The sequence below is a fragment of the Neopelma chrysocephalum genome, unplaced genomic scaffold, assembly GCF_003984885.1.
Source record: "Neopelma chrysocephalum unplaced genomic scaffold, ASM398488v2 Primary Assembly neopelma1_24, whole genome shotgun sequence".
Taxonomy (NCBI): domain Eukaryota; kingdom Metazoa; phylum Chordata; class Aves; order Passeriformes; family Pipridae; genus Neopelma; species Neopelma chrysocephalum.
Genome location: NW_020897693.1, coordinates 3602652 through 3620979, shown reverse-complemented (window position 1 = coordinate 3620979; position 18328 = coordinate 3602652). Strand labels below are relative to the sequence as shown.

Sequence of the window (18328 nt, the reverse complement as noted above, 5' to 3'; positions counted from 1 at the left end):
TAGAATTCACATTTCAGGGAATTCTCATACAAATTGCTGGTGGAAAGATTTAAGCCTGTTTGGTGAAGATTACCTTGATAGGTGAACAAAGCCAGCTAATTGCATTTTTGCTATCTCTCCTTTGTGCTTTAGTATATTAAGGATTACAGTGTAACACAGCAACACAACAGATTTGGAGATGGTGTTGGCTACTGAATTTATGGCATTGAATTATCTCCACATACATCCAGTGGAGATATTCCACAGTGGAGTGGAATTATCTCCACATATCCAGATCCAGTGTAATATCTTGTGTTGTATTGTAACTCTACCTAAAGGTAAAAGATCTTTTTGGTGAACTACCACATAAAAGCCACTACATCCAAATAGTTTTAGAATGTTAGCATGTTATATGAGGAAATGACAGGATGGACAAAATCTGTGAAACACAGAAGAGAATACAGAGGTTGATTTAGAAGTGCTAACCTGTTTTCACTTCTTATTTCAGGGAATTATCCAAGATGTTATCTTTCCATTGATGTGCTATACAGATGCTGATGAAGAGCTTTGGCAAGAAGATCCATATGAATATATTCGCATGAAATTTGGTGAGAATTTGAAATCTACTTGTGTTAAAATATGATTTCACACAAAGATGGGATTTTTTTTAAAAGGTTCTCTTTTGGTTAAAGCTGCCACCATCGAGGACACAGGAGTTTTTGCCCTCGTAGAAGTATTTAATTTTTACAGTTACAGAGTTTTTGTTACAAGTCAAACAGTCCAGGTCTTGCTAACAATAACTACGTAAGTTTAATGTTACTTAAAGGTTATGCTTTACAACAGCTAATATTCCAGACCCTGGATTTCTAATGGTCTTATGGAATTTCACATGTGTCACAGATCAGAACAGATTCACCCCAATGGTAAATCAAATGTTATGTGGTAAGCCTGGTGTTCCAGACTTGTCAAATTTCACCTCCTGTGGCTTGTTGGGTTTTACTCTAAATCCTTCAAGGCTGGGGAAGAAAGAAATGTTTCAGACTTCCTGAACAAATTCTTCCCTCCACTAGGACTGTTTATGTGGCTAGAACAAGGGGTCTTGAGAGGTTTGGGAGTTTTTATACCTCAGTTCCAAGGCACAGACCTGTAAACACTACAGGTATTACACAAGGGTCTGATAATACTCTTCTGCAGATAAATAAGAAACTGAGCATTTTCTAACTCAATTAATTCTGTGTGCTTGCCTGTAGAGCAAATAACATAAATGGTTAAAACTTAACCACTGCAACTGCTTCTACTGTTTCAAAAGATTTATCTTAATAAGAAAGGCACACAATTCCAAATTAGACATATAGAGCCAGTGATCATGAAGAACACAAAACATGTATCCAAACATCTGTTACTGTTTGGTCTTGGAATATCTGTAGCAAGAAAGCACAATTAACCACCTGAAAGGAAAATTATTGCTCTTTTGTTTCATATTAAATACATTAGGATCATAAAATGTAGTAAAGGACCAACATTTATAACTGTTACATGTTTACTTAACAGATGTATTTGAAGACTTCATTTCTCCAACAACTGCTGCTCAGACATTATTGTTTACATCCTGTAGTAAAAGGAAAGAGGTAAGCTGCTCAAGGAGTATACTGAAATACAACACTAGCTAAATTAAGTTTATTTGATGAAAGAGCTATTAATAAAAGTTTTACTTTTCTGCTCTCATATCATAGTATGCTAAAATTTTTAATTTCAAATTTATCTTGTGCTGGTCTATTTGTGATTTTTATATTTGCTTTGTGTTTATATCAAAGACATAAAACATCACCCAAAGTCCAGACTTGGAGCAGATTATTAGATATTGAGGCATTTCAGAGCACTGAGAGTGGTATCTGAGATGATTGATTGATTGGAATACTTTGACTAACCTTACATGTAATCTAGGTCCTGCAGAAGACAATGGGCTTTTGTTATCAAATCCTTACCGAGCCAAATGCTGACCCTCGTAAGAAAGATGGTGCTTTACATATGATTGGTTCTTTGGCTGAAATTCTCCTAAAAGTAAGTGTAAAAATGTGGTAGTTCTTTTTGTTCTTTTTTTCCCCCTTCTTTCCTTTCTTGGACAGAACATACAACATCTTAGAAGAAATGCAAATAGCAATTCATGCTCACAAGTTTCTGAATTGCTGCCAAGTGTTTTTTTAGGTGTTTAACTTAGTTGGTTTGGGTTTGTTGTCAGCTTAATTGCTCAAATTTTATAGCTCATGTTCAAGTTCAGATTATTGTTTTAAGTTCCTTTAAGTTCTGTGCTTCTAGTGAGAATTACTACACCATTTTCTGTGTTATGCTTAACTACATTCCCTTTTTTGTGGAAGGAAGGAGAAAACATTCAGTGAGAGGTTGTTCATTTAATGAACTTTTTTTGTGTATAGAAGAAAGGAAGTAAAATGAAATTAGTAACCTTGCTCAGTTGGAATGGTAGCAAAAAAGATGCAGGGTATGGACTTGTATTTGGACCACAGCTCTAAGAAGTTTCCCTGACCACTTTTGCTTTTGATGCCAGAGCAATGTGCTGCCATTTAAAAGGTGTCTCTAGGGGTCAAAAAGGGCAGGGCGAAAAAGTGTCACTATTTTGACTGAAAATCATAAAAATCCACGTGGGATCCAGGTTTAATTACTATAAAGGATTTCACTGTTGCATAATTGGCTTTATTAAAGGGATAAATTAGAAGTCTCAGGGTTTTGTTCAGACTTTTATCATATGTGAAATTTTTTTTTTTACTGGATTAGAAATACATTTTCGTGTGCAGTTTTAAACTGATGTGCTTCTATTCATATTTTGACAGAAAAAGATCTATAAAGACCAGATGGAATATATGTTGCAGAATCACGTGTTCCCTCTCTTCAGCAGTGAGCTGGGTTACATGAGAGCACGGGTAAGAAAGTGTGACATTTACTGTTAAGATACACTGTCTGTTCCAACTGGAAGATTCAGGAATCTTTAACTTTTTCCCTTTAACAAATGCTCTTTTTTTAGCACCTTTTAAATTGTGCACTTATTTTGGAGATTTGTCTCAGTCTATGTGTGATTATAGTTACTGTGTAGTTTTAACATGGCTGCAGCACTGTGTGCACAGTTTTCCATCTGTGTCTGGTGGTAGGGTCTATTTGTGTTTTGCATGTAGACTGTACTGCTCACACAAAACCTGTGGCCAAAGATGAACTTGAGATCATAGTACTGGTCTAGTGATGTCTGAAAGACAAGCCTCCCACTGACCAGCCTCCACACTCTCAAACATCTTCATTATTGTATCTTTCTTGTCTTTATTCAACCGTAGTTGTACTTCAGATTCAGTGATTTGCATAGGTTATGAATATACATGTAGTTGATAATCCTGTCCTCAGGTTTTGCAGCTCTGAATTTGTTCAATGTGGGTTTTCTTCAGGCTTGTTGGGTTCTTCATTACTTTTGTGAAGTCAAATTTAAGAGTGACCAGAATCTCCAGACAGCCTTAGAACTCACAAGACGGTGTCTGATCGATGACAGGGAAATGCCTGTGAAAGTGGAAGCTGCCATAGCTCTTCAAGTTCTCATCAGTAACCAAGAGAAAGGTAAGTAGCCCTCTTTCCTTACAACTACAGCAAGCTTTAATGGAACAGGTGTTAACATTGTGGTGCTCAGGCACTCATTCTCTTCTTTCCCGATGTTAATTTACTCTTTGTAATTATAATTTGTAATCATCATAATTTTTCAGCTGGGAAATTTTCTATTGTTTTATATAAATAACATTGTAAATTACATTCTAAGACATTAAAATTATTATAACATTATAAACAACAACTTCATGGTGCAGTAAATCCAGTGTTACAGCACCTAATAATTGAATCAGAAGTACAGTGGCAACGTAAGCACATCTGTCTCAGCATATTCATGTTAGCTTTTTTTTTTTAAATAACTTTTATCTTTATCCTGGCAGGTTTTATATGGCTTAATATTCCTGAAGCTGACATAAAAGCCAGAAAGCAAACATAAATTCTATATTTAATACTCTAGGTAATTTGACAAAAATGTGTATGTACCATTCCTGTTGAATTAACATTTGCATGGAGAAGTAATCTTGCATTCTGTAAAGACTGCAAAGCTCTGGTTTTCATACTTCAGTTTTGATCCTCTTGGTATACAACTTTATTTAAAAATTCTTCTGAGTGTTAGTATTGCTATAATGATTTATACTATCCATGGTTTTGGCATATTAATGCTGACGCATTAAATATTAATAAAGTATATATTGAGTTTCTTACACTGATCTGTGGTTTTCTAAGGATGTTAATTCAAACATTTCCACTTGTTTTACAGCTAAAGAATATATTACTCCATTCATTAGACCTGTAATGCAAGCTTTACTTCACATTATAAGAGAGACTGAAAATGATGATCTTACTAATGTGATTCAGAAGATGATCTGTGAATATAGTGAAGAAGTTACTCCAATTGCAGTAGAAATGACACAGCATTTGGTGAGACTTTCGGGTGACTTGGGAAGATGCTTAATATGTGAAAGACTGGTATTTAAAATTGATAGTTTACCATCAGTGAGTAGCTGTTGTTACTCCAGTCTGCTGAAGGGCATTGGTACGAGTAGTTTTCTTCTACATTTAGACAGTCTTTCCTCAAAACTGGCTTCATAACTTAAACCAAGTGGAAATTTCTAAGAACAATTCTAGAAATGTTTGAGAAATCTTTGTACGTATTTTCTCCTGATAGTGTTAATAATGAAATTGGTTGCACATTTTAGGTAGTCTCTGCAATGTGACTGAAGTTTTCTGGTTTAAAATATTACATTAAGGACCAGATTTTTGTAATGAAAAATTTGGTGTGAAAATAACGTTACGTTGTCTGTAATGTGAAAATAAAATTGAATCTGCAGGAGAAATTAGGTGCTTGAATGGCTGTATACCTAGCAAGTTGTACTAATGGTTCCAAAAGCAGAGGTCAGCTCAGTGCTTCCCTGTTCCAGGCCCTTGCCTTGGAGTTTAAACGGAATTGTTTGCATGTCCTCTCTGGGAATGCCTGCAAAGTGTTCAGTCTAGTTCAGCTACCAACCAAACCTCGTGGTAGAAGAACTTGTTTGTAGAAAGTGTATTCTTTTGCATGTGATGTAATGTAATTTATATTTTTATTATTAATAATTTTTATTTTATTTATTATTTTTATGAATAGATAAGGATAACACCTCCAATGGCTTAGCATTCAAATTTTATCATCTTGAGAAGAAACTCTGGAATGGAGCAGTCACCTGCTAATATTCATGTTTTCTTAGCAGAAGTACTCTTTAAATTGTGTAGGATGTCAGACTTCCACAATTCAGTGACATATTTATGGGTTGTTCTGCTATTACGTGCAGGCAATGACATTTAACCAGGTGATCCAGACTGGTCCAGATGAGGAGGGCAGTGATGACAAAGCAGTGACAGCAATGGGAATCTTGAATACTATTGATACACTTCTCAGTGTAGTTGAAGATCACAAGGAAGTAAGTAAAAATTACTTTAAAGCTAATACATATTGTCTAAGACACTGTAAGTCTTTAATACTTCATTGTTTTTGGCATTGTTACTTGAAAAACTCTCCTTTTGGCCAAAAAGATCTTAAAACAGAAAATAGAGAAGTACTTATGTAACAAAGTTGTAACAGAGTGGGTCGTATTTCTAATGCAGTGAATGCAGTAATAGAGCACAAATGCCACAGTATTTCCCATAGGGATCTGGGTTCTTGTTCAAATAGGGGAAGCAATGTGTCCCTGACAGCTCAGCTGAAACAACCCCTCTGATCTGATGAGCTCTGCCCTTCAAACAGAACAGATGAAGCTTCAGTTATCTCCTAACACTGACTCTGCTGACTGAGTTTGCTCCCTGGGACAGAATGGATGTCAGTAAATACGGCTCTTGTGGCTGTGCTCAGTGGTGGGTTGTTGTACCTGCCTGGTCTGCCCTGGAGAATTCTCTGGTGTGATGAAAACTCCTGTTACGTTTTTTTGTTATACTGAATGGACTAACTTCTGTCCAGAGGACAGCTAGTTCAGAAGATGCTATCCCTGATTAAAATCCTTCGTGACAAAGTCAGCTACTATTTTTTTAATAAATAAGTTATAGTTTTTTTTAGTGACTAAAGAGTTCAGTAATAAACTGTACTCTCAGGACTCTGAAGACTTTACTAAGGAAGCAGCATAATACAAATTCCCAAGGGTAGAATCCAGTGCTGCCATACAACAAACCAAGGACCAATTCATCTCATTTACTTGTTGCTAAAGCTGCTCAGCAAGCTTTTCATGTACTTGTTTTTGTCAGCAAATCTTTGCCACCTAAATTAAAAGTATGTGTAACAATATGCTAGTCCTGAGGAACTCAGTTTTTAAATGTTGACAACTAAACATTTATATTTAGAGACATCTCACACAGGATGACCAGTGTTGCAAGAGATAAGGTATTTAGCAGGTTAGTTTCAAATCCTGTTCTGCATAGCTAAGACCAGAAACTCAACCCTTATTTGCCCCTGTGCAAGGTAAGTGTCCTCAACAGGTTGATGACTCTTTTGTTAGCTATTCCACGGACTAATAAATACTAATTGGGAAGACTGTCTGAATCTGTAGGACCAGCATTTAGACTGATTGTCCCCATACCATATGAACATCCTCAGCTAGCTTTGGGAGATGTTTTGGTATTTGATTTGATTTGTTTGTTTGTTTGTTTATTTGTTTGTTTGTTTTAAATTTCACTTTTCTGGAACAGCAAATACTTCCTGCAATTTCCATTGCTTCCCCCTTTGAGGTATACATTTACTTACAGTGTTTCAATGGGACTTAAATGTTGCATAGGGTTACTGTCAGGCTTTTCTTTTATATGAGATTCTTCCAGTGTTCCAAAAACACCTCATATTAAGAGCTATCTTGCAAATCCTTAGCTAAGAATGCTGCTCTTACACATTTAGTGGGAAATTTGGAATTGGTTTTGAAAACTATATTGTATTAATAGAAACTGCTTTGAGTAATCTTAAAATGTGTTTAATTGCTACTTCCAAATATTGAAAATAGTCATAAATCTCCTTTTTTTTTTTTCTTTTAGATTACCCAGCAGCTGGAAGGGATCTGTTTGCAGGTGATTGGAACAGTTTTACAGCAGCATGTATTAGGTATCTCTACTTCTGTTGGCTTTTTTTTTATAGTGCATGGAATTGGCATTACATTTACCTAGAATTCTGTTTGTTTCAGAGTTCTACGAGGAGATCTTTTCCTTGGCTCATAGTCTGACCTGCCAACAGGTTTCTGCACAAATGTGGCAGCTTCTTCCTCTCGTGTTTGAAGTCTTTCAGCAGGATGGTTTTGATTATTTTACTGGTAAGTAACATAAATAAATCAGAAAGCCAAATGGTTTCATAGATGCGATTTCAGCCGTAAATAATAAACTGCATCTTGACTGAATATTAGGAGAACACTCCAGTGAGGTTACACTTGAAGTATTTTATTCTGCTGTTGCTACAACCAGACTTGTTTTGTTAAGGCATCTATGACTAGATGCACACTTATCTTGACAAACGTTAAGCAAGAACTGTAATTATTAATACACAGATTTTAACAGCATCTAACTGATCATTCTTCTTTTAATACAGACATGATGCCTCTCTTGCATAATTATGTTACTGTTGATACAGATACACTTCTGTCAGACACAAAATATCTTGAAATGATCTACAGTATGTGCAAGAAGGTGAGTAGGTTCCTTTGTGGTAACAAAACCTGCCATCTCTGAAGTAATATGCTGTTAAACTGGATACTTTTTTTCCGAAACAGCTTTTGATGTCTGTTCTTTAAAGCATTTTGCTATTTAACATCCTCTGAGATTCCACAAACTACTTAGTTATTGCAGAGAAATTTAAAGAGGTAACGTTAAAATTTCAGATACAGACTTTTGCTAAAAGGCAAAAACAAATCATACACAACAAAGGCAGATTAAACAAACCAGGTTTTGTGCAATACACTTTGTGCATATGGGCATGCAAGACATACTGCAAAAGGTAGGTGGTTTCCTTTATCTGGGATTTGTAGCCTTGCTGTGGCTAGGATACCACATGCCGTGTGTATGCTAAACAAGCGGAGCAGGGATGGAGGGTAAAGGGATAGGAGTAGGAAGTTATTTTCCCAAGTTTGTGCCAAGTCAGTGATGAAAGCTGGGAGCAGAATGCAGCTGTTCTAACTCAGTCCAGGCAGTTCTGGGCAGGGTTTCTGTATTTAACTTCTCAGGTCCTGTGTGTTACCAGTTGCTGCCAACTGGGCTTTCTTTGTCCAATCAATATGTAGGATACACAGCTTTCCAGAATGTTAGCCCTGTGTGAGGAAATGAATACTTCTTTATGAGATGGTGTTAATATTTTATCATCTCTAATAGTAATCTGTAGGGATTTCAGTTTTCCACTCCTGGATATTATGTGTGGTGTCTATATAAGAGCTATGATGAACTGTCAGCACTGCCCATGGTATTTCCTGAGTAATTTTTTTGGAGATGTTTAAATATTGTAGTGAATAACTCTTGCCAGCCTTTATTTGAAAACAAGTTGCAACCAGGCTGATTGTAAAATCTTGAAACATTTTATTTTGAAACCAGCAAAATAGGATAAAAAGAAAATTAACCTGCCATGACCTGTTAGTGATTTGTGCTTGGCTGAGCAGAGTGAATCTTTAACACAGGTTTTAGATATTGAGTGGTCTACCACTGGATATCCCATTTTTGTAAATAAAACCTACAAAATTCAGTACATTAATGCATAAGAGAAGGTTTTGTTTTGTTTTGCAAAATGGAAGCTGATGCTTATGCAGTTACTGTGGTAAGGTCTGCATCCATGGATTTACTGAATATTTGCACGTGTGAGTTAGTTTTGCCCACATTCAGCCATTTTCAGTCTCTGATTTTTATACCAAACCATTGCTGTGGATTTAGCTGCTTTACTGATGGGTGTTTATGCATTGTTATAAAGGGGGTAAATTCATACCAGGTTTTCAAAGCAAAGCAGTATATGGAGAACGCTTCTTGAAGGGATATCACCAACAGTAATGGTTATTTTTCAGGTCCTTACAGGAGTTGCTGGAGAAGATGCAGAATGTCATGCAGCAAAGCTGTTAGAAGTAATTATTCTTCAGTGTAAAGGGCGTGGCATTGATCAGGTTAATAACAACTTTAGTTGCTAAAACTAACACTTTAAAAATATTTTATTCTGTAATATTGATTATGTATTAACATGAATTTTGTTACAAGAAGTTTGTGTGATGTGACTGATAATCCTCTCTGCTACTTCAGTGTTACTCCGTTAACAGCACTGCAGAGATAGTTATTGCACACTGTGTCTCCAGAATTTAGGACATTGCAAAACTCAAGTGTTTTCATGAAACTGGAATAGCACCAGTTTAAGAGCATCTTGGTTCTAAAAAGTCAATTAATTGCATTCTAAGTTAATCCTAGTGAATATTTAATGAAAATTATTCAATCTTTCAAGCTCATAGCTTTGAAATAAGTATGAAAATGAAGTTCCTAGAATCCCAATTAATGTCATAGAGGAACCAGGGACTTCATTATGCACATATGAAAATTGTAATTTGAGAGATGAATTTGTGTGCTTCTGCTGTGCACAGGACAAGCACTGTATACAAGCCATTTAAACATTTTTGCATCCTTTTGAATACTTGTGGATATGGTCCTTGGAAACTTTAATTTTTATTTGAAAAAAAATCTTCTATTGTGAATCCAGTTTTTTTAGTGTGGCATCTCTTAAGAACCTACACCTTTGAATAGCTGTTTTCTTGGAGTGTTAGTAATACTTCTTGACCTTGATGTATGTATTAAAAAAGACTAGGTTGATTTTGCTGGACTTCCTGTGGTATACATTTCCTCTGTTTTTAATTTTTAGTACACAAAATTATAGAACCAGGAGCTACAGCTGCTGTGCAGATGTCCCAAAATCCACATAGTTAAATATTTTTACATTTTCATTTAATCTTTTTATTGCCAGCAGAAGTCATATACAAAATTGCTCCCATTTTATGCCTTCTGTGTTTATGTGCCAGACTGTTGAAATACAGAACAACAAATTTTAGTTTTGGTCACTAAGTTTGTCATGGTTCCCACTCCTCAGTGCATACCCTTATTTGTGGAAGCTGCCTTGGAGAGACTGACCAGAGAAGTGAAAACCAGTGAACTACGAACAATGTGCCTCCAGGTTGCCATAGCTGCTTTGTATTACAATCCTCATTTACTATTAAATACCTTGGAAAATCTTCGTTTTCCCAATAATGTGGAGCCTGTCACCAATCACTTCATAACACAGTGGCTTAATGACGTGGACTGTTTCTTGGGGTGAGTGTTTCTAATTCTGAAGATGATTCTCTGTGATACACCTGTGTATGACCTGCTTGTAAATCATAACAACTTACACCATTTTTACTCTTCTGTTTTGTAGACTTCATGATAGAAAGATGTGTGTGCTTGGCTTGTGTGCTCTTATTGATCTGGAGCAAATACCACAGGTTTTAAATCAAGTTGCTGGACAGATTCTACCAGCTTTTATCCTTTTATTTAATGGATTGAAAAGAGCATATGCCTGTCATGCAGAGCATGAAAATGACAGTGATGATGATGATGAAGCTGAAGAAGATGAGGAAACAGGTATGGAAACTGAAACTGTTATTCTGTTTTTGTGGTGGTTTTTTTTTTCTGATGGAGATTCCTTGAGCTTTCAGTTCTCTTTCCATATTTTTGTCTTTCCATCATCAGTCTGAGCAATTGTTTGGAACCGTTTTCCACACTAAAAGGAATTTGTTTGTTTTCATCTATCTACTGAAAGCCCAATTGCTTTTTGATCTCTGCTGTTGAATTCCGGACTCTTCAAACTATTGTCATTATATATATTGTTGTACTACTATATTTTATATTTCTCAGGCCATCTTTTCAATAGCCCTTTTGAATGTGCCCTTTTGAAAGGGTTTTCATGAAATTATTTCAGGCTTTCTTTGGAGTGTGAATATTGCTTTGTTTAAAGCTTTATCAAGTGCTGTTCCAAACTATCTGTACATACAACTTTATGACAGTTCTCTTTTCCCACTTACACACTGGTGTCTCTGAGGAGACAGGTTACATGAGCTCCCCCCCTCTAGCCTGCACTATACTGTTACCATTTCCATTGCCTGTTTTACATATTTGGCCGTATTTCTAAAGAATTGTTCTTACTCTTCCCGAGATAAACCTTTTTTTGTGTGTTACATTTAACTCAGAGGAGTTGGGCAGTGATGAAGATGACATTGATGAAGATGGTCAAGAATATCTAGAAATTCTAGCAAAACAGGCAGGTGAAGATGGAGATGATGAAGACTGGGAAGAAGATGATGCTGAAGAGACTGCTTTGGAAGGCTACTCCACAATTATTGATGATGAAGACAACCCTATTGATGAATATCAGATATTTAAAACAATTTTTCAGAGTAAGTAACTATATTTCCTTTCCTGGCCAACAAGTTACATTTTAACTTTAGAGTGTACTGTTATAAGCTAGAACCTGTTGAAAACTTCCAAACAGGCTTTCCAATATTTGCTTGAACCACTTCTTCCTTTGGAAAGGAGAAGCCATCAGTAAACCTTCAGAGCAGGGGGAGATGCTTGAATGAATTTACAGTAGTAGGGAAGAGGTCAGAGGTTTTACTATTGTTTTTAAATGTCTTGATTTGTGTAACCACAACAGACTATTATCCTGACTAAAACGGCAGTGAGTTAGTAATCTCTTGAGCTGCAAAACATTTTACTCAACACTTTCCTTTTGCTTATGTTTTCTTTTGCAGCAATTCAGAACCGTAACCCTGTGTGGTACCAAGCCTTGACACAGGGTCTTAACGAAGAACAAAGAAAACAGTTGCAGGACATAGCAACTCTGGCAGATCAGAGGCGGGCAGCACATGGTATTTTCCCCCCTTTATACCATTAATGGCTTCCTTTGCTGTTTGAGTGCTCTGGGTGTGCTCAAGAAGCATAATATAGAGAATGCCTATAATTCAAGCCTGATAATGTCTTCATCAAAGCAGGGTTGTTTTGCACTCCAGAGGTGTTTGAAATCTCTTAAGGTGGACAGGTCACAAAGCCTCACTGCACAAACTGTATGGCATTGCCAGAGGCGTAAGGAATGATAGAAATGGCCTGGTGAAGTGGCCAAGGACATAAAAGCAAAGTGTCCTAATTGCTTGGATTTGAAAACAATTGGTTTGATTACCTGAAGGTAGATGAACTCCAGGTATGTTAACAGACACATCAAGTGGCTGATAAATTATTTCCTGGCATGTGACCTTGTCCAGCTGGGATAGACAATGATTCTATGGACAGGAGAATACTAAATTATGGAACCAGTATTCATCTGTAAAGCCACATTATTAAGCCCATTAAATATTTTAGAATGTTAAACTTAGGTACAGATAATACAGATTTAAAAATCTGTGTTCTTTTTTTTTCTTTTAAAGTTTTCCCTTACTTTTGAGGGTAAGCCAATATATATCACTGTCTAAAATCAATACTGATTTGTCTGCTGTGGAGCTGTGAGGGGTCTCCCCCCAGGCTTAATGAGCCATGGCAACATTTTTCTGGCCTGTTTCCAGAGAAACAGAGACACAATGCAGATTTTCTAAACAATACGAGCTGTCCTCTATTCCCAGAGAGATTGCAACTGTTCTGAGATAGGAGAAAGCTCTTAGACCAATGTAAGACATTAGTAAGTGTTGTTATCTTGACCTGGGAATAATACAAACCACCTTCTGCACTATCCAGATTGATTAAAGGTACAACCTGAATTACCAACCTAATTTTCAGTTGGCCTTGTATTAGAGCTTGTAAAAACCTGTCTTACAGTAAAACCTGTCTTACTGTAGTCTTTGAAGGATGGTAAAACCAGACACCTTAACTATTGCTTGTAGTTACAGTGATGGATTTGTGGACCTCAGATGGCTACAGATCTTAAGGATTGGTTGAAAATGGAAAGTGATGAACGTGTTAGTTTTCTCTCAGAATTATGTTGTATGGTCTAGTGACCTAAAAGCCAAATTACCTGCTTGGGTAGGAGTGTGTATACTAAAAAGTACATTTCTGGTGCTTCAGTGGCTATTTCTGCCTGTATTGTTGAGTTGAGATAGGAACACAGAAAATTTAGCTAATATCTCTGTGTGCTTTTTTCGTACATGTGCTCTTGTTACTGATTTGACTGCAAAGTCTATTGATGTTAACCAGAAAGAATTAGGTGCCTTTAGTGAGTTAAGAAGTGCAGCATTAATTCAGGTCCTATTTCTGAAATGTGAAAATTACATAGTTGTGTCCAAAAGCTAAAGTGTGGGCTTTTTAAAATTACAAATTCATTTAAGCATGGCTATAGCAATACTGAGAAATTAAAATAAGTAAATAATCTGTCCATCTGTTCTTTGGGGCCTGGCATATTTCTACTTTGTGGTTGCTCATTCCTTTCTCAGGTAACCCCAGATTAAACCTCTTATCTCTGAGAGACTCAAAATGATCAGTCACAGAATCTTGATCTGTCTTCCCCACTACACTACACATGCACTGAAATTGTCTTCCTTTTGTTTTTTTGTTTTGTTTTAGAATCCAAAATGATTGAAAAGCATGGAGGATACAAATTCAATGCTCCAGTTGTGCCAACTTCATTTAATTTTGGAGGCCCTGCCCCAGGAATGAATTGAATTATCACTTTTCCTGCTACTGTGTGATTGTAGTGAAGAGCTTGTGTTCCTCCCAATAGTGGTTCCAGAACTGGTTCATGTTATCTACAACTCACTCTAAACTAATTTATAAATAGATTGGACAAAAGCCCCAGAAGTGGGACCTGATCGTACAACCTAATACTGGAAAGCAAACCAGAGGTTTTATTGAAGATAGGAAGAATCTGAATTAAAAGCTTCAAATGACACACTTTGGAGATCGGAAATCAAGAGGGGATGTCATGAAGGCAGCTTTTCTTTTTCTGAGGAAAAACAAAATAGACATGGGCTGCAGGACTATTTAAAATGTCTCATTTACAGTACAGAGTAGAAGGCAGACAATTTTTACACCTGTGGCAGTATGAGTATTGGCCCAGTTTATTTCCCTTTTATCCCTACTATTGGGTGTCTATTCTTTTAATGTAAATAAGATAAGGTAATCAGATAGCCTTACTTAATCTTCATCATTTCCATTTATCAAGATGTTCATATGTAGAATATTGGACACTTAATGTAGCACTACATAACTGATAAATCTGTAAATGAATTAGCACTTTCATATTGAAACAAGCCTGCTAGCCTATGTACAAAAATAGCAAAAATGTTTGCTGTTTATAAAAATAAAAAATAAGGGATGTACTGGGGAAAATAATTTCAAGTTATTAATTTAAAATGAACTAGCAGTTTTGTACCTGGTGACTTTGTGGTGCAGTCACCTCTGGTTGTGACTTGAATTCGGTTATGTAAAAAGGGGTTAGTGATATTTCATTGCTGCTAAAGAAAAAATAGCAACACCCTCCGTGTCCTTTGTTTTTTTTAAAGATGTCACTGTACAAGGTAGAGAATTGATACAAATGTGTACTGTAAGCACAAAGAAAAAAGTTATCCTTTTAGGTAAATGAGGTGTCAAGATCTTAAGGTCAATTGAAGTGTGTGGATGAAACATCTACTTATGCAATCTATTAAAAACACGACAATGTCATTGGCTGATCTGGGCTATGGTGTATAAAAGCAATTTTTTTGCCCCAACTGTGCAAAATAGTCTTTTTCCAGCTCATGGTAGTGCAGGTGCACTACTCCTGCATTTCATTCCCCCTCTTTTTGCACTTGCAGCATTCGTGTGTGCTGTTGTCTGCCTGATCCAGACAGTGTATTTGAAGTTTTGCCAATCTTTCATTTTTGAAGCCACAATTTTCTTCCTTCAAAGTTGCTATAGTAACTAGTATTTTAGCTAGAGAGGCAAAATACAGTTCCCTCTGGGACCACTATCAAAACCACTGTATGAAGAAGCCAGCAGGGAGATGCTGTGAACGGGTTGGCTTAAATGCCCCCTTTTTCTTTTCTAAAAGCAAAAATCCATTGGCGTTTGATCTTGCCTTGAGATCATTGGTGTCAGGTCTTTTAAATCAAATGTTTGGGTTGGTTTTTTTTTCTTTAGGCTGTTTTTATATAAAAATGTCACCTGCTGTTACAATTGATATTAAACGAGCTACCTTTAATTTAATGTAAGCCTCCAAAATTTAAATACAGGTTAAAAAATAAACTTTTTATCTGTAAAAATGAAATGCACATATATATATATTATGATACTCAAAATGCAGTCTTCAGAAAATTGGTTTGTGTGGTGTGGTTTTTTGCATCAGCAGAGTAGCAGGATTTCGTGGTTTGGGGTTTCCTTCTGAGCTGACCAGCACCACACTCTGCCTTCCACTGGTGCACAGCCGCTTCCCCGGGCACTGGAAGGGGTTTTCCAGTCTCTCCTCTCCAAGCTGCTCCACCAAACACTTCCCTGCGCACAGGTTGGAAAGGGGAGAGGCTAAGCCAGAGCTGCAATGCTGTGTTGCCCTAGGGATTACCAAAGGGATACTTGAAAAGCAAAGTGTGGACTGAGGGAATATTGCACCTGATGTGAAAAAGCCGAAAAGGATGAAGCCTTGGATGGAGTATCCATCCTTGGAATGGTAGGAGACCCACGGTGGTACTTGTGCACCTGTAGCTGACTGGCCAAGGCCGCAGAGCAGGGCTGGGTTGGGTTTTTGGTGAATGTGTAACTCATGGGCACGTCCAGGTGTGCTCTGGCCCCCAGGTCACCCCTAGACAAGGTTTTATTTTTGTAATAAAAGGTGACAGAGCTTGCCTTCTGCTGCGTCATCGGCCTTGGAAACACCCAGTTGGACATAAATCATTTCTGAACATCTGCTTGTTGGGTATCTGCCTGTCTTGGTATGCATCCAAAACATGTAAGAGAACCTCTGAGGGCAGATGAGCCACTTGTGCCTCGTGGCACAAGGTGTGTGACAGCAGCAGTGAGAAGGCTTTATCCATGAAGCAGATGGCAAAAAAATTGGGGGAAATCACCAATTGCAGTGCCATTGTCAGTTCTGGAAGAGATATTTTTCAAGTCACAAGTCAAGGGAAGAATGCTATCTTGGTGTGAGGAATACAGTCTTAATTCAAGGGTGCTTTTATGTGTCACTAGACTGGTTAGCAAGGAGCATCTTTTTTAAGAATGACCTAGAATTTTGCTTTCCTTTGCTCCAAGAAATGTATTTATATAAATTGCAAAACAACTTTGCATTGTTGTTGGTGGTGATAGTGCATTTTGTGATGCAATATATCAATTTCAGTGATACACATGTCAAATTTCAAACTGATCTTCCTCCTAGAACTTGCACTTATCCACACCATTTTCAAGGATAATGCAACTCTGAAGGAAGGGCTGGAAAATTTAAAGCCTCTGTTTTTTTCTATTATGGAAGATCTCCTTGGATTAATAAACATCTAAAGCAAATCCTTATCTTCACTTATTTCAGTGTGGTGTTTTGAATGTAGCTGTATTCTTGAAGTGTAGTTCCTGTTCTAGTTACTTAGCTCTAAGGTTTGTATTTCCCTAATATTTCTTCAACCAAATATTAGGCATAACCACAGTTCTCTTTACTGGGTTAAATGTAAAAAAACAGACACTTCTTTAAAATTTTGGCATACTGGGTAATTTTTTCTTAAATCACTAGCTTAAAAGAATTATTAATAGGTGTCAGCATAGTACTGCAAACCTCTGTTCAAATCTCTTGCACTACTGCAAGATTCCTCAAGTCTGCAGTGGATTAATTACTACCTGACAAGAAACATTGAGATTATTTTAATTATGCCTAGTAATTGATACCTTGTAAGTTTTATGGGTTGATTTTTTTTTTCCTAAAGGAAATTTCCTCCACTTGACTATCAGCTTTCAGAGTAGAATCATCATGAAGTGTCTCGGCACTTTTTATCTTTGTGTGTTTTTGTGTAGCTCCCTCTCAGTCCTTCCCTGCGTGTCCTTTCTCTCACTAAACATGTTCAATTTCTGGGCCTGAATTTTCAACCCTGCAACTCGAGTTTTAACCTGAATGCAGAAGTAAAATAGAAAAAAGGTTTATAGAAATTGGAGATAAGTTTGGAAGGTTGAAGGCTCTCTGTGTTACGCTGTTAGGGAGTTGAGTTCCTTGAGCTGGGTTTTTCTCTTCCCTGTGCTCTGTGGAACCTTCTAAGTACCCAGAAGGAGCAATGTGGAAAAGCTTTGTCCAGTGTTGTGGTGCTGATTTTCAATTATTTTCAAGCAATACGTAGCTTCTTTATTTTAAATGGTGTGTCACTGTTTTGTGTATTGCTGATTTTTATAGCAAAACGTTGATGCTAGAAACATAAAGCACTTCAGAATGGGAAATAGAGAGTTGTAGCATATCACAGAGATGTGAACAAATAATCCAGTAATACAAGGGAGTTGGGGAATCAGAATTTTATCTTGGGTATTTCGCTGTTTCTGTACCTCAAATCAAACCGATGGCTGCAGTTTGTACAATGGGTGAAATAAGGAAAACTGTAAGCTAAAACTGCTATTAGGCCCGTTTGGGAATAAGCTTCTCCCGGCCTTTTGTATGCTTCAGGAATTTATAACTGTGTCTGGAGCAAAATTTGAATGCTTTTATGTCTCCCATGTTTGGAAAGGTGGAGCAAGCCCCTCAGAACTGGGTATGTTGTGTCACTGATGGTGGTAAATTTGCAGGAACTCCAGAACTGGGTTTTCTTGAAAAATCATCTGCTGATTTAACACCCTTAGACTGGGAGCTGGTTGGACTATGTATTACGCATTTCTGAACCTAAAAATCACGTAAGCATAAACACTCCCAAGCATAGCTTTAAGCACAGGGTCCTTATCCCCCGGGGCCGGGCTGGCATGGCAGCTGCAGATTAACGCGGCGGGAGGCCGGCAAGGGCAGGGCGCTCGCTGCCCCCAGCCCGGCCCTGCGGCTCACGCCCCGCCGAGAGTCCCCGGGGCCCGCAGGAGGCCGCAGCCGAGGGGGAGCCGCTCCCCGCGGGCGCCCAGCGGGTCCCGTTTGGCCGCTCGCGGTCCCGCCGCCTTAGGGCGCTCCGCGGGCCCCGCCGGGGGAGGGCAGGAAATGGCGCCGCTCCCCCCTGCGCGCGGGCGCCGCGCCGCCCGCGGCACAAAATGGCGGCGGCCCCGCGCGCAGCTCAGCCGCGACGCCATGAAGCCGCGGGGGCGGGGCCGCGGGCGCGCGGCCAAT

General features: G+C 37.8%; 1 protein-coding gene and 1 non-coding gene across 2 annotated transcripts in view; both read left to right on the top strand.

The window, feature by feature from the left end:
* IPO7 (importin 7) overlaps positions 1-16569 on the top strand; it is a 35032-nt gene extending 18463 nt beyond the window's left edge. The window contains exons 10-25 of the mRNA XM_027700393.1: positions 488-587; positions 1531-1607; positions 1924-2040; positions 2826-2915; positions 3426-3591; positions 4337-4497; positions 5385-5513; positions 7102-7168; positions 7248-7373; positions 7646-7743; positions 9099-9194; positions 10160-10380; positions 10484-10689; positions 11295-11501; positions 11856-11972; positions 13651-16569. Coding sequence (XP_027556194.1) covers positions 488-587; positions 1531-1607; positions 1924-2040; positions 2826-2915; positions 3426-3591; positions 4337-4497; positions 5385-5513; positions 7102-7168; positions 7248-7373; positions 7646-7743; positions 9099-9194; positions 10160-10380; positions 10484-10689; positions 11295-11501; positions 11856-11972; positions 13651-13748 — 2076 coding nt within the window. The 3' untranslated portion in view covers positions 13749-16569. The remainder of the gene's footprint in view (positions 1-487; positions 588-1530; positions 1608-1923; positions 2041-2825; positions 2916-3425; positions 3592-4336; positions 4498-5384; positions 5514-7101; positions 7169-7247; positions 7374-7645; positions 7744-9098; positions 9195-10159; positions 10381-10483; positions 10690-11294; positions 11502-11855; positions 11973-13650) is intronic.
* On the top strand, positions 3099-3280 carry LOC113963324. The gene has a single exon (XR_003532747.1). It is a non-coding gene; the product is annotated as a small nucleolar RNA SNORA23 (small nucleolar RNA).
* Positions 16570-18328: the final 1759 nt, after the last annotated feature.